The sequence below is a fragment of the Aricia agestis genome, chromosome 9 (genome assembly GCF_905147365.1).
Source record: "Aricia agestis chromosome 9, ilAriAges1.1, whole genome shotgun sequence".
Taxonomy (NCBI): Eukaryota; Metazoa; Arthropoda; class Insecta; order Lepidoptera; family Lycaenidae; genus Aricia; species Aricia agestis.
Genome location: NC_056414.1, coordinates 14,728,859 through 14,745,933, shown reverse-complemented (window position 1 = coordinate 14,745,933; position 17,075 = coordinate 14,728,859). Strand labels below are relative to the sequence as shown.

At 36.0% G+C, this 17,075-nt stretch overlaps 3 protein-coding genes across 8 annotated transcripts in view; 2 read left to right on the top strand and 1 right to left on the bottom strand.

Annotated features, from left to right (window-relative positions):
• LOC121730070 (solute carrier family 12 member 4) overlaps positions 1 to 17,075 on the bottom strand; it is a 371,671-nt gene that overhangs the window by 109,146 nt on the left and 245,450 nt on the right. The window lies entirely within an intron of this gene.
• LOC121730093 (trypsin CFT-1-like) overlaps positions 1 to 17,075 on the top strand; it is a 68,862-nt gene that overhangs the window by 4,626 nt on the left and 47,161 nt on the right. The window lies entirely within an intron of this gene.
• Positions 12,398 to 15,424, top strand: LOC121730103 (trypsin, alkaline C-like). Its single transcript, XM_042118948.1, has 4 exons — positions 12,398 to 12,446; positions 13,303 to 13,471; positions 14,519 to 14,774; positions 15,128 to 15,424. Exons 1-4 carry the CDS (start codon positions 12,398 to 12,400, stop codon positions 15,422 to 15,424), a joined length of 771 nt encoding a protein of 256 aa, XP_041974882.1.

Below are 17,075 nucleotides of genomic sequence, written 5' to 3'. Positions count from 1 at the left end.
CACTTTTCGATCGTGTTGCTAACAAGGAACAAATTCTGCGAAGTAACTATAGTTGTCAAACTTTAAAAAATAGCGAATTTTTCCAAATGTTCTATTTTCATACATTTTGACGAAATATTGTAGGAAAATGTCTAAAAAAATATAATAATGTGTCGCGGACATTTTTGTAGATATTTATAAGATCTACATTTACTTAGAACATTGTATAGTTCTATCTTTTATAGTTTAGGCAGCGTACGCTAAATAAGTAAATTTTCTGGTTGTTTCCAAAAAACTAAAATATCTTACGGGACCCTATATTTTCCAAAATAAAAAGTAGCCTATGTTACTCGTAAATAATGTAGCTTTCGAATGGTGAAAGAATTTTTAAAATCGGTCCAGTAGTTTTTGAGCCTATTCATTACAATTAAACAAACAAACAAACAAAGTTTACCTCTTTATAAGAATAGTATTAAACAATTTCTACAAGGTAACAATATACGGTAAAATCCAGGAAATGTTAGATACTTAAGGTTTTATTATTTTTCCATACATTTCTTAAAATATTAAACAATATACTAAAATACAACACTTTCCTCAAGTATACCATATATGATTACTTTCCAGAAATGATTCGTTACCAGCAACACTATAAATTGATGCAATAATACAGGGTGTTTTTTTGTGATTTTTTTAACTTCTACCCTCGTTAACTTTTTTCTCCCACGGCTTAGAGATTTTACGTCATACAATAAAATGTTCAGCTTTTCAAGCCTTTTTATTTTATATATTATGTTTGGTGTATAGCGTCAAAATGGGATTAAATCATGGTTATGTAATGGTATAAGCTAGTGATGATAATGATGATTTGCATAGTAGGAAGGGCGTTCCGTTCTTAAAACAACGTCGAAGCTCCCAAACTTGTATCTATGAAGAGTCAGGTCGGAGTTCTCTCAGCACCTTCCGAACCACGGTTTACCTCGTTGCAAAATCTTGTTGATACTGACTGTGATAAAAGCGTGTAGCGATAGTTGTATATACTTACCAAGAAACCTACAATTATTATAACTAGAAATCGCCCAATGGTCGAAATTCGACCTTAGTTTCAACGACATTAGGACTACTACGTTTAATTTGTAAAAAAATAATGACTTTATCATATTTTTTTCAACTCTTGTCTCTGGGACTTACTCGTAGCTGATCTCAGACTGGCCGTGTAAGCATTGTCTAATAGTATCTAAGATTCAATAAAAAAAAAACTATAATCAATTTTCAATTTGTCACCTTGTTGTCAACAGACTTCAACCATAAATAAAAGAGTATAATTCGTACGAATAGGCTTGTCACTCAAAAATCTGTCATTTTTCTTTGTGTGTGTGTTGTAGTGTGTGTAATGTTTTATTTGTTAGAAAAATGTATGATAAAAGCATAATTTCAAAATAATATTAGCTCGATGCACTCCTTCACCATATAAACTATAATTGTGCAAAATGTTATCCACCTACGTTTCCCCATTTTTCGTCAAAAGGGATACAAAGTTTTTGGCTCACGTTTAATATTATTATAATTAAGCTGAAGCTATCATATTGTGATTAGATTGAGCTATAATTAGTAATACCTCGATCGTGGGAATCGCAGACACATTAGATTTTCAAATGATTGAAATTGAAAACAATTGAAGGGACAACTGGGTGCCGCTTGGGGATTGATGGGTTAGGGATCGTCGGAACTCAGATCACTCTATGCTGTAGAATTTTTAATATAGTTTTATATTTAATTAATTAAATATTTACAAAGGATGACATGACAAACAAAAACTTAGATTATGTTAACATCTGACAGTGTTGATGTAATATTAATAATCCCACCAAAACATTAAATGTAAAAAGGAGCTAAGCAAAATATTGCATAGCCATGCAATATATCTATCGTAAAAAGTTTCTAGATCACATTCAAGCCAAGCCTTCAACTTATTTTGTAATTTAAATCAACATTCAGTGAATTTATCAATAGCTCTCTTTATTTTATAATGATTATAGTGGCTTGGCAATGAGCACTAGAGAATGCAATATTTTTCTTGGCTCCTTTTTACGTCATACAATAAAATGTGATTTCATTTCTTTTTTTTTAAGTTTCTTTTCTTTTCAGGTCACGTTAAAACTTTTCTGTACTTAGCTTAGCACCCATTCTCTATCTCTAGGTATATAATATTCTAGGTCCTAAAATTAATTGATAATAACAGGTAATTGATACTTCTACAAAGTACAAATTCTATGACGATAGCCCAACAACTTTTGGACTTTCAGGAGGTTATTCGTGCACCGATGTTACTTTCGATTGAGTATTACGACCTATCCCGGATTTTTTTAAACCATAATAATTAATAATTATACTCCGCAAACAAGCGATACCGCGATATAAAGGGAGTGCTACAGCATCTATCGAGCGAGTATGGAGTGTACATCGTAATTCGCAGTTCTGATTTCATTTATATTTTAATCGAATTTAATTATCATAGTTTCATTGTTAACTTTGTTAACACTATTTTTCCTTAAATAATTATTATGAAGTCGAAACTCATTTTTAATGTTCTTGCAAAGCCACAAACATAAAAATCTTTTCTAAAAAGTTAGTTTATTAAAAGTTATATTGCACAAAGGATGAAAACGGGAGCCTATTCCTAATGAGTGTAGACTTCGCTGTCTGTCTGTCGTCCGTCCGTGTGTCACCAGGATAAATCTCGAGAACCGCAATAGCTAGATATTTTAATTTTTTTACAAATTATGTACTTTTGTTGTCGCTATAAAAGCTAATAATAATAGCTAATAGTAATATAAAATAAATGATTAATCGGGGGTCTCATACAACAAACACGTTTTTTTGCCCTTTTTTGCTCTATATCCATAATAGTAAAAGTAAGGTTTTTGAAAATTTCAGAAATTTATACTTAATTGTATATCAACTTTAATAATAAGCAATAAAAAGTACATAAACTTGTGATTTAAGGGGGGCTCCCATACAAATTTACGGTACGGGACCATATGTACGCCAGTCCGACTCGCACTTGGCCAGTTTCATAATTTTCCCTGTCATTGTGGATAACAACCTACCTTGTTGCCAAATTTCAAGGTTCTAAGTCTGCTAGAAGTACCTTAGAATTTTGATAATCTGTCAGTCAGTGAGTGACAAAATGTAGTAACTTTGATCATCCATAACTATTAAACTCTTTTTCGAAATATTATGTAATTTGGAGATTAAGCTAGTTTTAATACTTGCTCCTAGTCACCGAAATTCTAAATCCCTTGCTTTGTTAACGTCGAAGATAAAGGGGGTGTGAAAAAGCCGCGAACCGCTTCGAGAAAAGTATGCTACGGCCGTGCCTTTGCTAAAAAGCTTGGCTGGAGCACTGCCGTGCTCCCAGATAATAATTGACTTTGTTGGAATTTGGTATGGAGATACTCGTACTTTGAGTCCCGGGAAAGGACATAATATTATATACTTTTTATACCGGAAATAAACTAATTTCGGCCCAGCGGAGTTGTGGGCATCATCATAATATATTCTATATGTGTCGTGCTAGTGCTACTGTGTTTGAGTGTAAAAGACTTCCAAATTGTCCAATGAAACGTCACGCGTCGTAAGCTCGTGAACAAAAACACGGCCTGCGGGGCTAAAATGGTCACATTTAGCAATTCCTCTCTATCAATTCAGCAAATGAATTGTCAAAACTGTCAAACTGACAAATGTCAAATTAGTACGAATTACTAGATATTAATTGCAAGCAGACTTGCATTTTGCGATTTGAAAAAAATTAATCATTTCATGATTCATAATAATATGATTCTCCAAAGCGACCAAAGCCCCGCTATTGTGCATTGTTTAATAATATTCACTCGCAATTTGGGTCGTTATAGTTATTTATATCCACCAGTAGGTGCGAAGCCGACACAGCCCTTTTTGCGTTGCGACAATGTAGTTTATAGGGAAAAATTGTTTAAGCATTATTTTTGCACTTGCACAACACGCACAATTGATGGATACTAGCTATACATTTTCAGTTTTCGCAATAAAACCACACTTTTGAACTCACCAAGAAAACATTGCATAACTATAGCAAAGAAATTCTATTAAGTAAGTTTTACAAGTAAACGAGTTATTCTCGCGCAACTAATAAAATGTCGAAGTGAACAAGAAAGTTGGGGAAATGGGATTGTGGGAACAAGTGGGGGCGAAGACGTGTGGAGTTGCGGGCTTTTTCCGCGTCTCTGCAACTCTTCAACTTGTCCGCTTGATATATAGTCGCGTTATGATTCGTTTATCATCGTGACGCTATCAGTAAATTATAAGCGATAATCTCCTATTTAGTACGGTACAAAAAATTTACGATTTACTCGTGAAAGCGCGCGACTTTGTTCATAAAACTATTTTAAGAGAGTTTTCTTTTTAAGGGCCTTTATAGTCCGTGCAACTTCACATAAACCATCTACTAAATAGTCCGAACAAAGCCTAAATATTTGTTTTGGATAGGTGAGCGCGTTCTTTAATTATAAAATTGCAACGAAAAGTGGCATTGATTTTTATATATTGTATAGAGATAGAGACTAGCTGTCCCGGCAAACGTTGCTTTGCCATATTATAAAGTATTTCGCCCATAGAGAAATATAATATTATACATATACACGTCATGACATACACCGGATAATTTCACCCAAATTATTTTACTGAAGTGACTAAATAAGTCATCATCATAGTATATCTATTTTTTTTACGTCCGTGAGTATATCATAATTATTATTTTTAACAAAAAATTAAAACCGACTTCCAGGGTAAAAACAATAATAATTTATAATGAACAAAAAGTGTTAAATAATTCTTACTCTTTAATGTTCCTTATGCATAACTCTCCTAAACCTCAAATATTTCTATGTACACAATCTTCATTATTTTGAAGACGGTTTTCAATGTAAACGTAATTTATCATGTAACATCGCGATCGTTTTATTTAGGGTGCGTTCCACTAAGCACCTACAACGATAACGCTCACGACCGTAGTTTTTCCCGTTCCACTCGCATGACATAAATCGCGTCAATGATACAAACTCAAGTGAAATGGATTATTGAGCGTTGTTTTTGTCTGTACATGTGGAACGGCTGAAGGAGTATTTTCAGCGTTTGAGCGCTTAGTGGAACGCGCCCCAAACACGTCATAAGTGACAAAATATGACAATTTTAAATTTTACTAACTTTGACATTGGAGTTTTGCCGGGTATAAGAAAGAGTGACGTTATTTTTTGTATTGTTTTCCTAAAATTGTGTTGTTTCGGTTTTTAATGTGTAATGTTGGTAGAATATTAACCATTAAATATTCGTTGTCGTGCACAAGTGTGGGCAAGTGATATAGCTTCAAGAACGTGTCATTTTGTGTTCCCTCCAAAACTCCATCGAAAGTTTTAATAAAGGATCTACCACTTTACTAAAACAACTGAATTGACTTGTTGACTTTACCGACTACTTTTTAGACTTTGACTAGACTTTCGACTTGACACTGGCCATGGTTTAAAAGCCGAGCGCCATAACAAGAAAAAAAACTTTGACATTAGCGTTGCGTTCAAAAACCATGAAAGTAATGTCATAGTCAAACATTATAATATTTACGAAATTCTACTCTACTGATTAATAATTATTAAATAAAAATGTTTAAATATCAATCTTGTGTCCAATTGTAACTACCAGGTTCATAAAGACATAACTTTTAAACCAATTTTTGGCATCAACACCCGAACATCAGATAGCGTGTTACTTAATTCCTGAACGTTTTCCTTTGAGTCTACAGTATATGGTATATACCGCGATTTTAGTTACCGTACACAAAGTCTTGAATGTCATTATTAGTAGAGCTCTGTATAGACCCTGTGTAACGTGTGTGTAACTTTGTACAGCCTATATAACTATCCATACAAGAGATGTGCCGACTAGTCGTCGACTAGCCGGTAAAGCCGACTATCCGGCTACTTTTGTAGTCGGCGACTAGTCGGCGAATAGTCGGCAAAAAGCGCCGACTATCCGGCTTATTATTTTTTAATTTTTTAATTATTGAAATTACATTAAAGAAAAACCTTGAATATTCTTCATGTTTAAAAAAAGCGGCCGAAGTTCGGCATGATTACACTTGCAATACGCTACGGGCGTCGCGTTATAAATTATAATAATATGATTGTATATTAACGCGACTTAATTTTGGCATGGTGTCATCAGTAATTTAAAATACATTGCAGGCGTAATCATGTCGGACTTCGGCCGCGTTTTGTCGGCCGCGTGTTTAGACACTTACACATTTTAAAATTAAATGAAGTGTTTCTGAAATTACTTGCAAGTAAAGAAATGTTTTTTAATAAGTATATAGTTTTTAACAACAAATTAGATAATATATATTATTAGATCAAGATTGGATATACATAATATAATATATGAAATATTTCCTCAAAACCATTAATTATTGTATCATAAAAAAGTAACGTACGCGAAGTAAACAACGCGATCCGACACCTTCGCAGGCGGCGTGTGTGACTTACCCGCGAATCAGCTGTAAAAAAAGTGTTACAGAAACTTCTGAAACCATGATCGGCTTGGACGACTTGTCGGCCGATTAGTCGGCCTCTTTTTGGCCGACTAATCGGCTAGTCGGCTAGTCAGCCAAAGTCATGATCGACACATCTCTAATCCATACGTTAAACACGCGTATAAGGAATTTTTATTAGTAAGGGGGTTAGTATCCAAAAAGCAGTACTAAATATTTGTACGCAACCCGATTTTAGAGAAAAACGTATTTGAAATCTTTGAAAAAAATTCTAGTTACAGCCCTGTCCACTATTTGGATTTTGGACGGAGTGATCTTCAATACATAAAATTCGCATGTCTTGTCTTTCTTTTTCAACGTGACAAATATACTTGTGTTCTAAAATAATAACAACCTTTAATTTAATTTAATTAAGACATCCAAAATCTGCCACAGGAAACCTATCTTATACAACAGCAAAATAATTTTGGAAATTGCCAAAAAAGCCCAGCCGTTTCAGAGACAAGCCGGAACAAACATACATAAAGACAAAAATTGTAGAAAATCTATTATTAAAAAACAGTTCTTTCAATCTTACAAACAGACACTCCAATTTTATTTTTAAGTATATAGATGCATAAAGATGTACTTATATAGATAATATTACTAGATGTACCGCGCGGCTTCGCCCGTGTAAATTAGGAATTTTATGGACACAAACCGTACATTTTCCCGCAAAAAATAGCTTATGTCCATTCACGTGGTTTATCTATATTTGTGCCAAATAACATAAAAATTGCTCCAGTAGTTCGTGAGATTAATAATTTTCCCGTCTATTCCACATTTTCCTCTATGTCTGTTCTTTCTTCGGTCCTATTAGTGTTAGCGTGGTAATATTATAATATAGCCTAGCCTTTCTTGAAAAATGAGCTATCCAACATTGAAATATTTTTTTAAATCGGACCAGTAGTTCATGATATTATCTTCGTAGTTCGAGCAAACAAACAAAAAAACTCTTCAGGTTTATACTTTATAATGTAAGTAAATATTTTTTTTAAATCGCTTGACAAACTTTAGTCTCGATCTAAATTACTGAAAAGTACCAATAATAGGGTCATAATAGGGTCATATGTACGTGTATGTGTCATACGTAGTGATGATGATGATGATAATAATCAATGTAATTTGCATAGTAGCATAATATTATGCTTTCCGTTCTTAAAACAACGCCAAAACTCCCAAACTTGTATCTATAAAGAATCAGAAGTTCACTCAGCACCTTCCGGACCATGGTATACCCTGGTGCAAATCTTACTTGTTGGTAGCATATGCTTGGAATACTTCTTACGAAATCGAAGTCACCACATGTTTCCATATAAATTTTGAAGAGTTCCCTCGATTACCTATGGATCTCTTCATCAGATCACCACTTTTGCGAATATAGTACTAAATTTGGATGACCAAAAGAAAAATTTTGAAAATCGGTTCACAAAGTACGGCGGAGTAATCGTTGAACTAAAAAACGAACATGACACGTCCTCCCCCATTTCGAAAGTCGCTTAAAATTGTAGCCTATGTGTTATTCTGATGTATAAGCTATATTATTGTAAGGTTTCATTAAAATCTATTCAGCACTTTTTGCGTGAAAGAGTAACAAACATCCATACATAAATCCATACATACAAACTTTCGCCTTTATAATAATACTAGCTGTTGCCCGCGACTTCGTCCGCGTGAACTTTAGTTAAATTTTGAAAATCGGTCCACAAATGGCGTAGATGTCCGAGAACAAATACAAAAAAGTAAAATATATCCTCCTCCTTTTCGGAAGTCGGATAAAAAGTATCCTAAGCTATTCCTTACTACATCAGCTATCTGCCAAAAAAAGTCCCGTCAAAATTGCTCCAGCCATTTCAGAGATTAGCCGCAACAAACAGACTGACAGACATACAGACAAAAATTGTAAAAAAGGTTGTTTTGGTATATGTACCCTATATACATTCATATGCATCTAGTAAAAAAATATTCTTTCAATATTACAAACAGTCACAAAACACTCCAATTTTATTTATATGTATAGATGTATAGATTATAGTTGGGTTTTCAAGGAAGTAACTAATTTTCTATCAATAACTGATTAAATTGTGTTTACACTTTTCGTTACTCGGAATAAAAACCGGCCAAGTGCGTGTCGGGCCACGCACAATATAAGGTTCCGTAGTACCGCTAGTTTTTTTTAAATTTTGCATGGTCAATCAATGAATTATAACGTGTTTTTCACTACTAACAACATCATCTCAGTTACTTTCAAAGAAAAATTGAACGAAAAGTTCCTTTATACTTCGAATACATATTTTTTTAATTGATCGACTATTACTCAATAACTTATGAGGTCTTCTTAGCCGTGATAGTTTTCCTTTAAATTCTGCATATTTCCTACTCCCGTGAATTTTATCACATTTCCAGAAGCAACCGTTTAGCTGGTAGAAGGGGAGGACACTGGACTCTAACGATTTTTTCCACTTTAAAACTTAATATTTCACAAACGGATCCCTAAATCTGAAAATGATCAGAATACTCATAATGTTTTTACAAAATCTATCCAACGACACCCCACACGATAAAATAATTCAAGATTTCATGTACCATTTTGTCAGCATCATTAATATAATATTGTGTATTCATGCCAAATTACAGCTTTGTAGGTTCTATAGTATTTGAGCAAAACCGCGGAAAGACAGACATACAGACAGACAGACGGACAGACGGACAGACGGACAGATGGACATACGGACAGACAGACGGACAGACAGACGGACAGACAGACGGACAGACAGACGGACAGACAGACGGACAGACAGACGGACAGACAGACGGACAGACGGTCGGACAGACCGAAACTATAAGGGTTCCTTGTTGACCACGGAACCCTAAAAATGATATCTCAAAATTTTATAATTATTATTTTCCACGTATTATAAACTAATCTTAATTATTTTTATCTAGTACGTATAAGGTTGGTGTTATCTTTACGGCTTCCGATGATAAACCTGGAGAGCATAATTTGAAATAATTGTATGTACTTCTAGGACCTAGGTCGACATCCATGAATGGTTAGACCATCATTTGGACACGAAGCTTAATGTGAAAATTTGTATGTTTGTGATGAACCATAAATTCAATTTTATTTACTACGAGCTTTTGCCCGCGGCTTCGCTCGCGTTAAGAAGTATTATTATATACAACTATCATCTCCTATTTCAACCGCTTGGAGGTGGAATTGATCAAAATCCTTTCTTAGCGGATGCCTACGTCATATCATCTACCTGCATGCCAAATTTCAAACGGATCGGTCAAGTGGTTTGGGCTGTGCGTTGATAGATCACTATGTCAGTCAGTCACCTATTAGTTTTATACAATATATATATTGGTCTAGTACAAGGCCATAAATATAATGTGCTATTGTACAGGCAAGTTGCCACTGCAAATTGCAAGCTGAGCAGTTTCATCGTTGCTATCTGAAGCAAACATACAACAATATAATAGAAGCAAACATCCATAATCTATATAAATAAAATCAATTTTCCTGCCTTGAGGCGAATCTCACGATATACATACCTTTTTTTTTTTTTTTTTATTACATGGGGAAATGCGTTACGCATCCCCGGCGGATTGGGGATATCGGCCGGGGTATGTGGGACTCTCCGAGGAACTACCCACTAAAACCCCATGGTGCTCAACTCACCGCTTAGGCAAAGTTACGGGCACGATCAACCCACCGCAACTTTGCCAACGTTTGTCTGTGTCAGACCCATCAAAACATGCAGGCTTTTCTAGGTCGCCTCGCGAGGTGGCCTAGACAAGCCCACACGGTGGCCGCGATGTGCAGGAGCACCATGCGCATCACGGCTCTCTCTGGAACTCGGTGTAATGGGCGGCGGTGTCCCCACACTACCACCCCGAGTAACGATATACATACCTATGCCTTGAATTTTGGGTGCCCGTACCCGTAGGATGCGGATGTAGATGTAGATTCGGATGCGATTTCGATCCGATTTCGTTCTGTTATCGAATCGATTTCAAAATTTCTACTCTAAGGAAGTTAACCCTCAATTGCACCTCAATTCACTAGGTGAAATGTACTAACGTAAATACCTTCGATGAGTCCCTGGGACTCACATATTTTAAATGTATGTTTTTATGAAATAAAACAAATTTCTTTAAGATTTTGTTTAAGGCGGGGAGTAATCTCAATCAAAAACGATAACCTTGCACACAACCAAAGACCAAGAGTATACGCATCGCAATAATATTAATTTTAGCTTAGCATAAAACTGTAACTACTCGGGCGGATCTTCTCTATTTTTCATGTTTTTTTTTTAAATATCTTTGGAAATAAATATTAAGAAACAAAATTGTTCGGTTAAAGAGATTTTAATATAGATTAGTTTTTATTATTCGTAGTAGATTTACTAAAAATTTATTCAAATAAAATGTATAATCATCCTAGTTAATACTTATATTTCGATGAAATAGATTTTTCTTGGAGGTGAGTTTGTAAATTAATTACAGCCAAAGTATTACGTTTTATTAAAATGTTTATGGTTTAAGGTATTTTAAATATTGTGCTTTTATCTCATATTTTTTGACACTTCGTCGTTATTATATTGGAACTAGGTAAACCGGGAGTCACGGAATAACAAATTGGGGTTTATCCTCGCCTTAACAATTTTCTTAACTACTTAGTAAATCTAATATATATAAAATTCTCGTGTCGGGGCGATTAGGCGATCTCTCTAGTAAGAATAAATAACAAAACTAACCAAAATTCTGAGATCCTCTTGAAAATTGAAGAAAATGCACTTATCAGTCTTTAAAAACCATAGTTAAGGTTTCTCTAAACTAACAAATATTCTAAAAATTAAAAATTACTTAAAGTTTTTAAACCAATAAAGGTACATCAAGGTACATAAAACCCACTTCGTCTTGAGAGTCGAGCGTTTGGAGTCCCGCCACAGAGTCAATTTTAGCTCCTTTGTGGTGAGGGGCCCGACTCATCATCTACCGACCTTCGAGAAGGAGGAGTTCTGGCCGATTGGAGTCGTCTACAGGAGGTTGACTTCCAAATACGTCGCGCCCCACGTCGCAGACAACACGTGTTTAGTGCTTAGTGTTAGTTTTAGTATAAATGTTATGTGTCTTAGTCTATAAGGTATATATAATATAGGCCAAGATGCCTGATTTAAATAAATAAATAAAAAAAAATAACAAAAAAAAATAATAAACTAAAAAAAACTCACTACGTCGGCACATCTTTTTTGAGCAAGTAAAACGTATATCGGCTTCAGACATTTTGTGCACGAAAAACAAAAACAGATGAGCATCTGCTCATCTGTTTTTGTTTTCTTTTTGTAGTGACACATACTTTCCCTCCTAGCTAACTTGTTTCAGGATGGCTCACAATATCTTCAGGAATGTCGTTTTTTTGTCAAAATCTTCTTGAAGCCAGGCTTCCAGAATTGAATCTGCTCCGTCTACTCTTAGATTGATAAAGTCATGTTTCTAGAGCCATTTTACAATTCTACAACAGAAAAATAAAGCACACATCATTTAAATTATAATAACGGTGAAAAAATCAACATTTCAAATGCTTCTCAGAGAGTTCTTATTCACGCAGGCGAGGCCGCGGGATAAAGCTAGTATAATATTGTAATAAGCTTCCGTTTTCTTAATCTATCTGAGTAATTTATCGTTAGATTACGAGCCATTATTTATGGGCCCATAGATTAAATCTCAATATACCAATGAGGTAGTATAAATTGCTGAAATATTTTTTGTAAAGTTAGTGAAGTGCATAACAAAATGCGTGCTGTATTCCTGCTGTTGGCTCTCGGCCTTGCTGCTGTAGCGGGTAAATTGAAACCTATTTTTTTTAATTAACACTATTTTGGAAGAATTCGACAAATCGACATTATGTATTATGCCATTTCAAAATTATTTAAATTACAAAAAGTTTTATTATGTTTCCTTAACCCTTAGAGCGACCGCAGACTTACAATTTCATGTTGACCGACTAAATCTCATAGTATACTGTTAGCTATGGTGGCTATTGAGAGCTAGCACATTGCATCCAACTAAAAGATGTACAATTTAGTTGGATGCAATGTGCGAGCTCTCATATGCCGCCACAGTCATACTATACGATTTTGTCGGTCAACTTGTAATTGTAATATCTGCGGTCGCTCTTAAGGGCTACAATCATTTCGTGTACTATTATGAATACAACGGGTGTTAAAACACCCGGTCCAACTTCGTATATAATCACTGTTTTTCCTGCGTATTCGGAGGCTACTTATCTTCAGTGCCGTAAATAGTCTTTATTGCGCCCTGTGCGAGCTTATATGTAACTGCACCTTTGTTTTTTAACCGACTTCCAAAAAGGAGGAGGTTATATTTTCGGCTTTGGATATTTTTTTCTACATTGGGAAACATCTCTGGGGCGCAGCGGGAACTTATCGGGAGCAATTCGAAAAATAAGGATCTGTCTGGTCTGGCCATTCTTGCGCCCCCCAGGGTCTACGCCCTGTGCCTGGGCACTGGTGGCACCACCCTATTTGCGGCACTGCTTACCTTTTAGAAGAATACACGAAATCACGAAGCGATCAGTTCGCGCATAAAAAAACTTTAGCCAAAATATTTCGTGACCCGGGTGTAAAAACACCGTTGTAGCCTATGGACGATTTGTAAGCTAACGCATTGTATTTCAGCTGTCCCACAAAACCCACAAAGGATAGTGGGTGGATCAGTCACCAGCATCTCCGAATATCCCTCTATTGTGGCTCTGCTGTTCTCCTGGACAGGATCCAGCTACACCCAAATATGCGGTGGTACCATCATAAACAACCGTGCTATCCTCTCAGCCGCTCACTGCTTCGAGTAAGTTAACTTTGGAGCTAAACTTATATTTAACTAATTATTTTAGGTGAGAAACTATAGAAGATATTTGGGTAGTACTTTATCCGCATTTGTCCCACTTTACAGCAAAAAGCTTGGCCCATGATGGACCAATACAAATGATTACGAAGAAGGCGAGGGGCTTGTTTTGTTAGCGAGGCGTGTTGTGATAGTGCATGTTATAAACAGCTTCTCAGTCATGCCTCCAATAATAACTATCCCAACATAAGGGTAACATACTATACTCCAATATTAATTTGGCTTTAGCTTAGGAGCAATTAATAACCTTATTTCCGTGGTGCTCCCCTATAAGTTATTTGACAGTCGGTCATTGCAACTTTGCTGTCTCCCGCTTTTATGGGGAGGGAAATTGGAATCTTCCTACTGCTCCTATTTTCTTCTGATTAATTTCGTTGCGGTTAGCATGTCCCTCGGGCTCCCTGAGATCATACAAAGGGTTTTCGTGGTTGGATACCGCTGTCGATCCTGGCGACACAGGAGATACAGTGGTGGGAATGTGAGGAGGGCCAATGCCCGTTTTAAAAAATCGGCCAAGTGCGAGTCGTACTCGCGCACGTAGGGTTCTGTACCGTTATAGAGCAAAAATAGGCCGGAAATTGTGGTTTTTGTATGAGAGCCTCCTTAAATCTTTATTTTATTTTAATATTATTATTAATTATTAAAGTACACATAATAACTCAGGGCTTTGTGAAAATTTCAAGTGCCTATCTGTTGCCATTATTGATTACGAGCAAAAAAGGCAAAAAAAAAAACACGTTTTATTGTATGGGAGCTCCCCTTAAATATTAATTTTGTTTTATTTTTAGTATTTTTTGTTATAGCGGCAACAGAAATTCATAATCTGTGAAAATTTCAGAAGTCTTGCTATAGCGGTTTTTGAGATACAGCCTGGTGACAGACAGACGGACAGACATCGAAGTCTCAGTAATAGGGTCCCGCTTTTACCCTTTGGGTACGGAAACCTAAAAAAGACAACATACGCCTTTACGAGTTTTTTTTTCTTGACAGTGGTGATGCAGCCTGGCAATGGCGCATCCGTGTCGGTTCCACCAACGCCAACAGCGGCGGAGTCGTCCACAACACCAACAGGATCATCAACCACCCCGGCTACAGCCGCTTCACCATGAACAACGATATCGCAATCCTGCATTCCGCCTCCGTCTTCACCTTCAACAACAACGTCCGTGCTGTCAGCATCGCCGGCCCCAACTACAATCTCGCTGACAACCAAGCTGTTTGGGCTGCAGGATGGGGAGCTACCAGCGTAAGTTTAATTTGGAATATCTTACGTCTCTATCCTTCCCAATTTTAAATGCGACAGCGTGTTTTTTTTCTTTAATGAAATAAGGGGGCAAACGAGCAAACGGGTCACCTGATGGAAAGCAACTACCGTCGCCCATGGACACTCGCAACATCAGAAGGTCGGTCTGTTGCCTCTTTTCGCTTAGATAGCTAAAACCACTGAATCGGAAATGGTCATAGAAGAGCTTTCATAAACATAACATTTAAATGGTAAGGGAGACCGTCTGGTAATATCTAGTTTGGGAAACTAATCAACATAACTGGGGTCAAAATAGAAAATAAAATATTATTAATATAAAATATGTGTTTTTGCAGGTCGGAGGCCCTAGTTCTGAGCAACTCCGCCACGTCCAAGTCTGGACCGTGAACCAGAACACCTGCAGGTCTCGCTACTCCGAGCTGCGCTACACCATCACCGACATGATGCTGTGCTCCGGCTGGCTCGACGTCGGCGGTCGCGACCAGTGCCAGGGTGACTCCGGCGGTCCTCTTTACCACAACGGCGTTCTTGTTGGTGTCTGCTCCTGGGGCGAACAGTGCGCTCTCGCCCGCTACCCCGGCGTCAACGCCCGCGTCTCCAGATTCACCGGTTGGATCCAGAGCAACGAATGAACTTCTACAAGCACAATTAATGACGCCCCTGTAACTGTTCAGAAGACCTTGACAATCGTATTCTTTGTGATGCTTTTAACAAACTTTTAAGTGAAATAATATGCTATTTCAATACTTATTATGTTTTCTTTTTTTACTGTCCCTTTGGTGCCTTCTTTTACATCTTTATAAAGTCCACATTGATTGCAGATGTAGATTATCCTCTCCTTAATATATAGGGTTTAGCTACTACTAAATTTCAAGGCAATTCTTTAGTATTATGATTGAGGTACCTATCAAATTTTAAAAATTATTAAAAAGGAACTAATAACTACATAGGTCACAACATTTTATATCATATATTTACCATAAATTACAATTTGCATATTCTCTATTAATGAAAATATTTACAGAACCAATTCAATATTCATAGAAAATTAGGTCCAGGTGGATTATTAAATTTATCGTTACCGCACAAAACATTTTAAAGGAATTTTATTCGTTAATGTATTTAAAGGATTAACTACTTAATAAGAAAGGAAGATTTCAACAGTGGGGCTAAAATAGCCACAATTGAGAATCATATTAAATATGATTAATTTTTTTTTATCCCAAAATGGTTCCTCTGCTTGCAATTCATATTATTATGTTTTAAGTAATTGTACGCAGCGGACGTTTCGCATCAAACGGATATTTTTTTACAGTACGTCCACTGATTAGGCAGCGTACGGATTACCGACTAGCCAGTATGTTTAACTTCAAATTAGTCCAAACAAATTTCCTAAGTCAAAATTTCTGCTTTTGACTATTCCATCCACACCCCCCTTTAGAGCATTCATTTACTAGGCTAGTCGGTAATCCGTACGCTGCCAATTCAGAGGATGTACTGCGAAAAAATTATCCGTTTGATGCGAGACGTCCATTGCGTACGATACCGATCTGTGCTGTGGACGCTTACTTTTAGGCGGTACGTCACAAGTGGGAGCCTACCACCACAAGTTTGACAGATAAGCAATATTACTTTAAAATTAATTTAGCGATCTTAAAAAAGTTGATATTTCACAGCAGATTTAACAATTTTTGGCATTTTTGCACTTTTTACTGTTTTTTAGTCAATTATATTCAATAAATATTTTAGTATATTCTTTTATATTTTAAAGAAATGTATAAGAAAACAATAAAACCTTAAAAATCTTACCTTTCCTGGATTTTATCTTACATTTGTTACTTTGGAAAATTGTTTATAATAAGCAATGATCTGGTTCGTTAGATTGTAACAAGCTTGTAGCGTTGATTTATTTTTGAAAACCGAACTGTTCCTTTTTTATGATCATATTATCATTTTGTTTTATTTATGGAAATATATGAAGACGTTTTTAAATTTCCGTCGACGATAACTTTTTAACGTGCACGTTAGAGGACATCACGACATCTACACTTCTGAACCACACAAAACGTCCGCGGTGCGTAAAATCAAAAGGGCATTGAACGTACTCAACGTTTTATCGTGGAAGCCGGCTTCCACTATAATGGACGTCCAGAATTATAAAAGCGCACACTATCAAACACAAATCTTTTAGTAATAAAACAGTACCTTACAAAACAACGAGAAGTCAAAATTCATTACTTATAGTTGAAAATCACAGTGCAGTTGCTTAGGCCAGCTCCTCTT

Bases quoted from the DNA above. Each gene is read 5' to 3' on its own strand.
- LOC121730103 (XM_042118948.1), top strand. From the start codon at position 12,398: ATGCGTGCTGTATTCCTGCTGTTGGCTCTCGGCCTTGCTGCTGTAGCG. The intron at 13,472-14,518 runs GTAAGTTAACTT...TTTTCTTGACAG, and splicing joins TCAGCCGCTCACTGCTTCGA to TGGTGATGCAGCCTGGCAAT. The intron at 14,775-15,127 runs GTAAGTTTAATT...GTGTTTTTGCAG, and splicing joins CAGGATGGGGAGCTACCAGC to GTCGGAGGCCCTAGTTCTGA.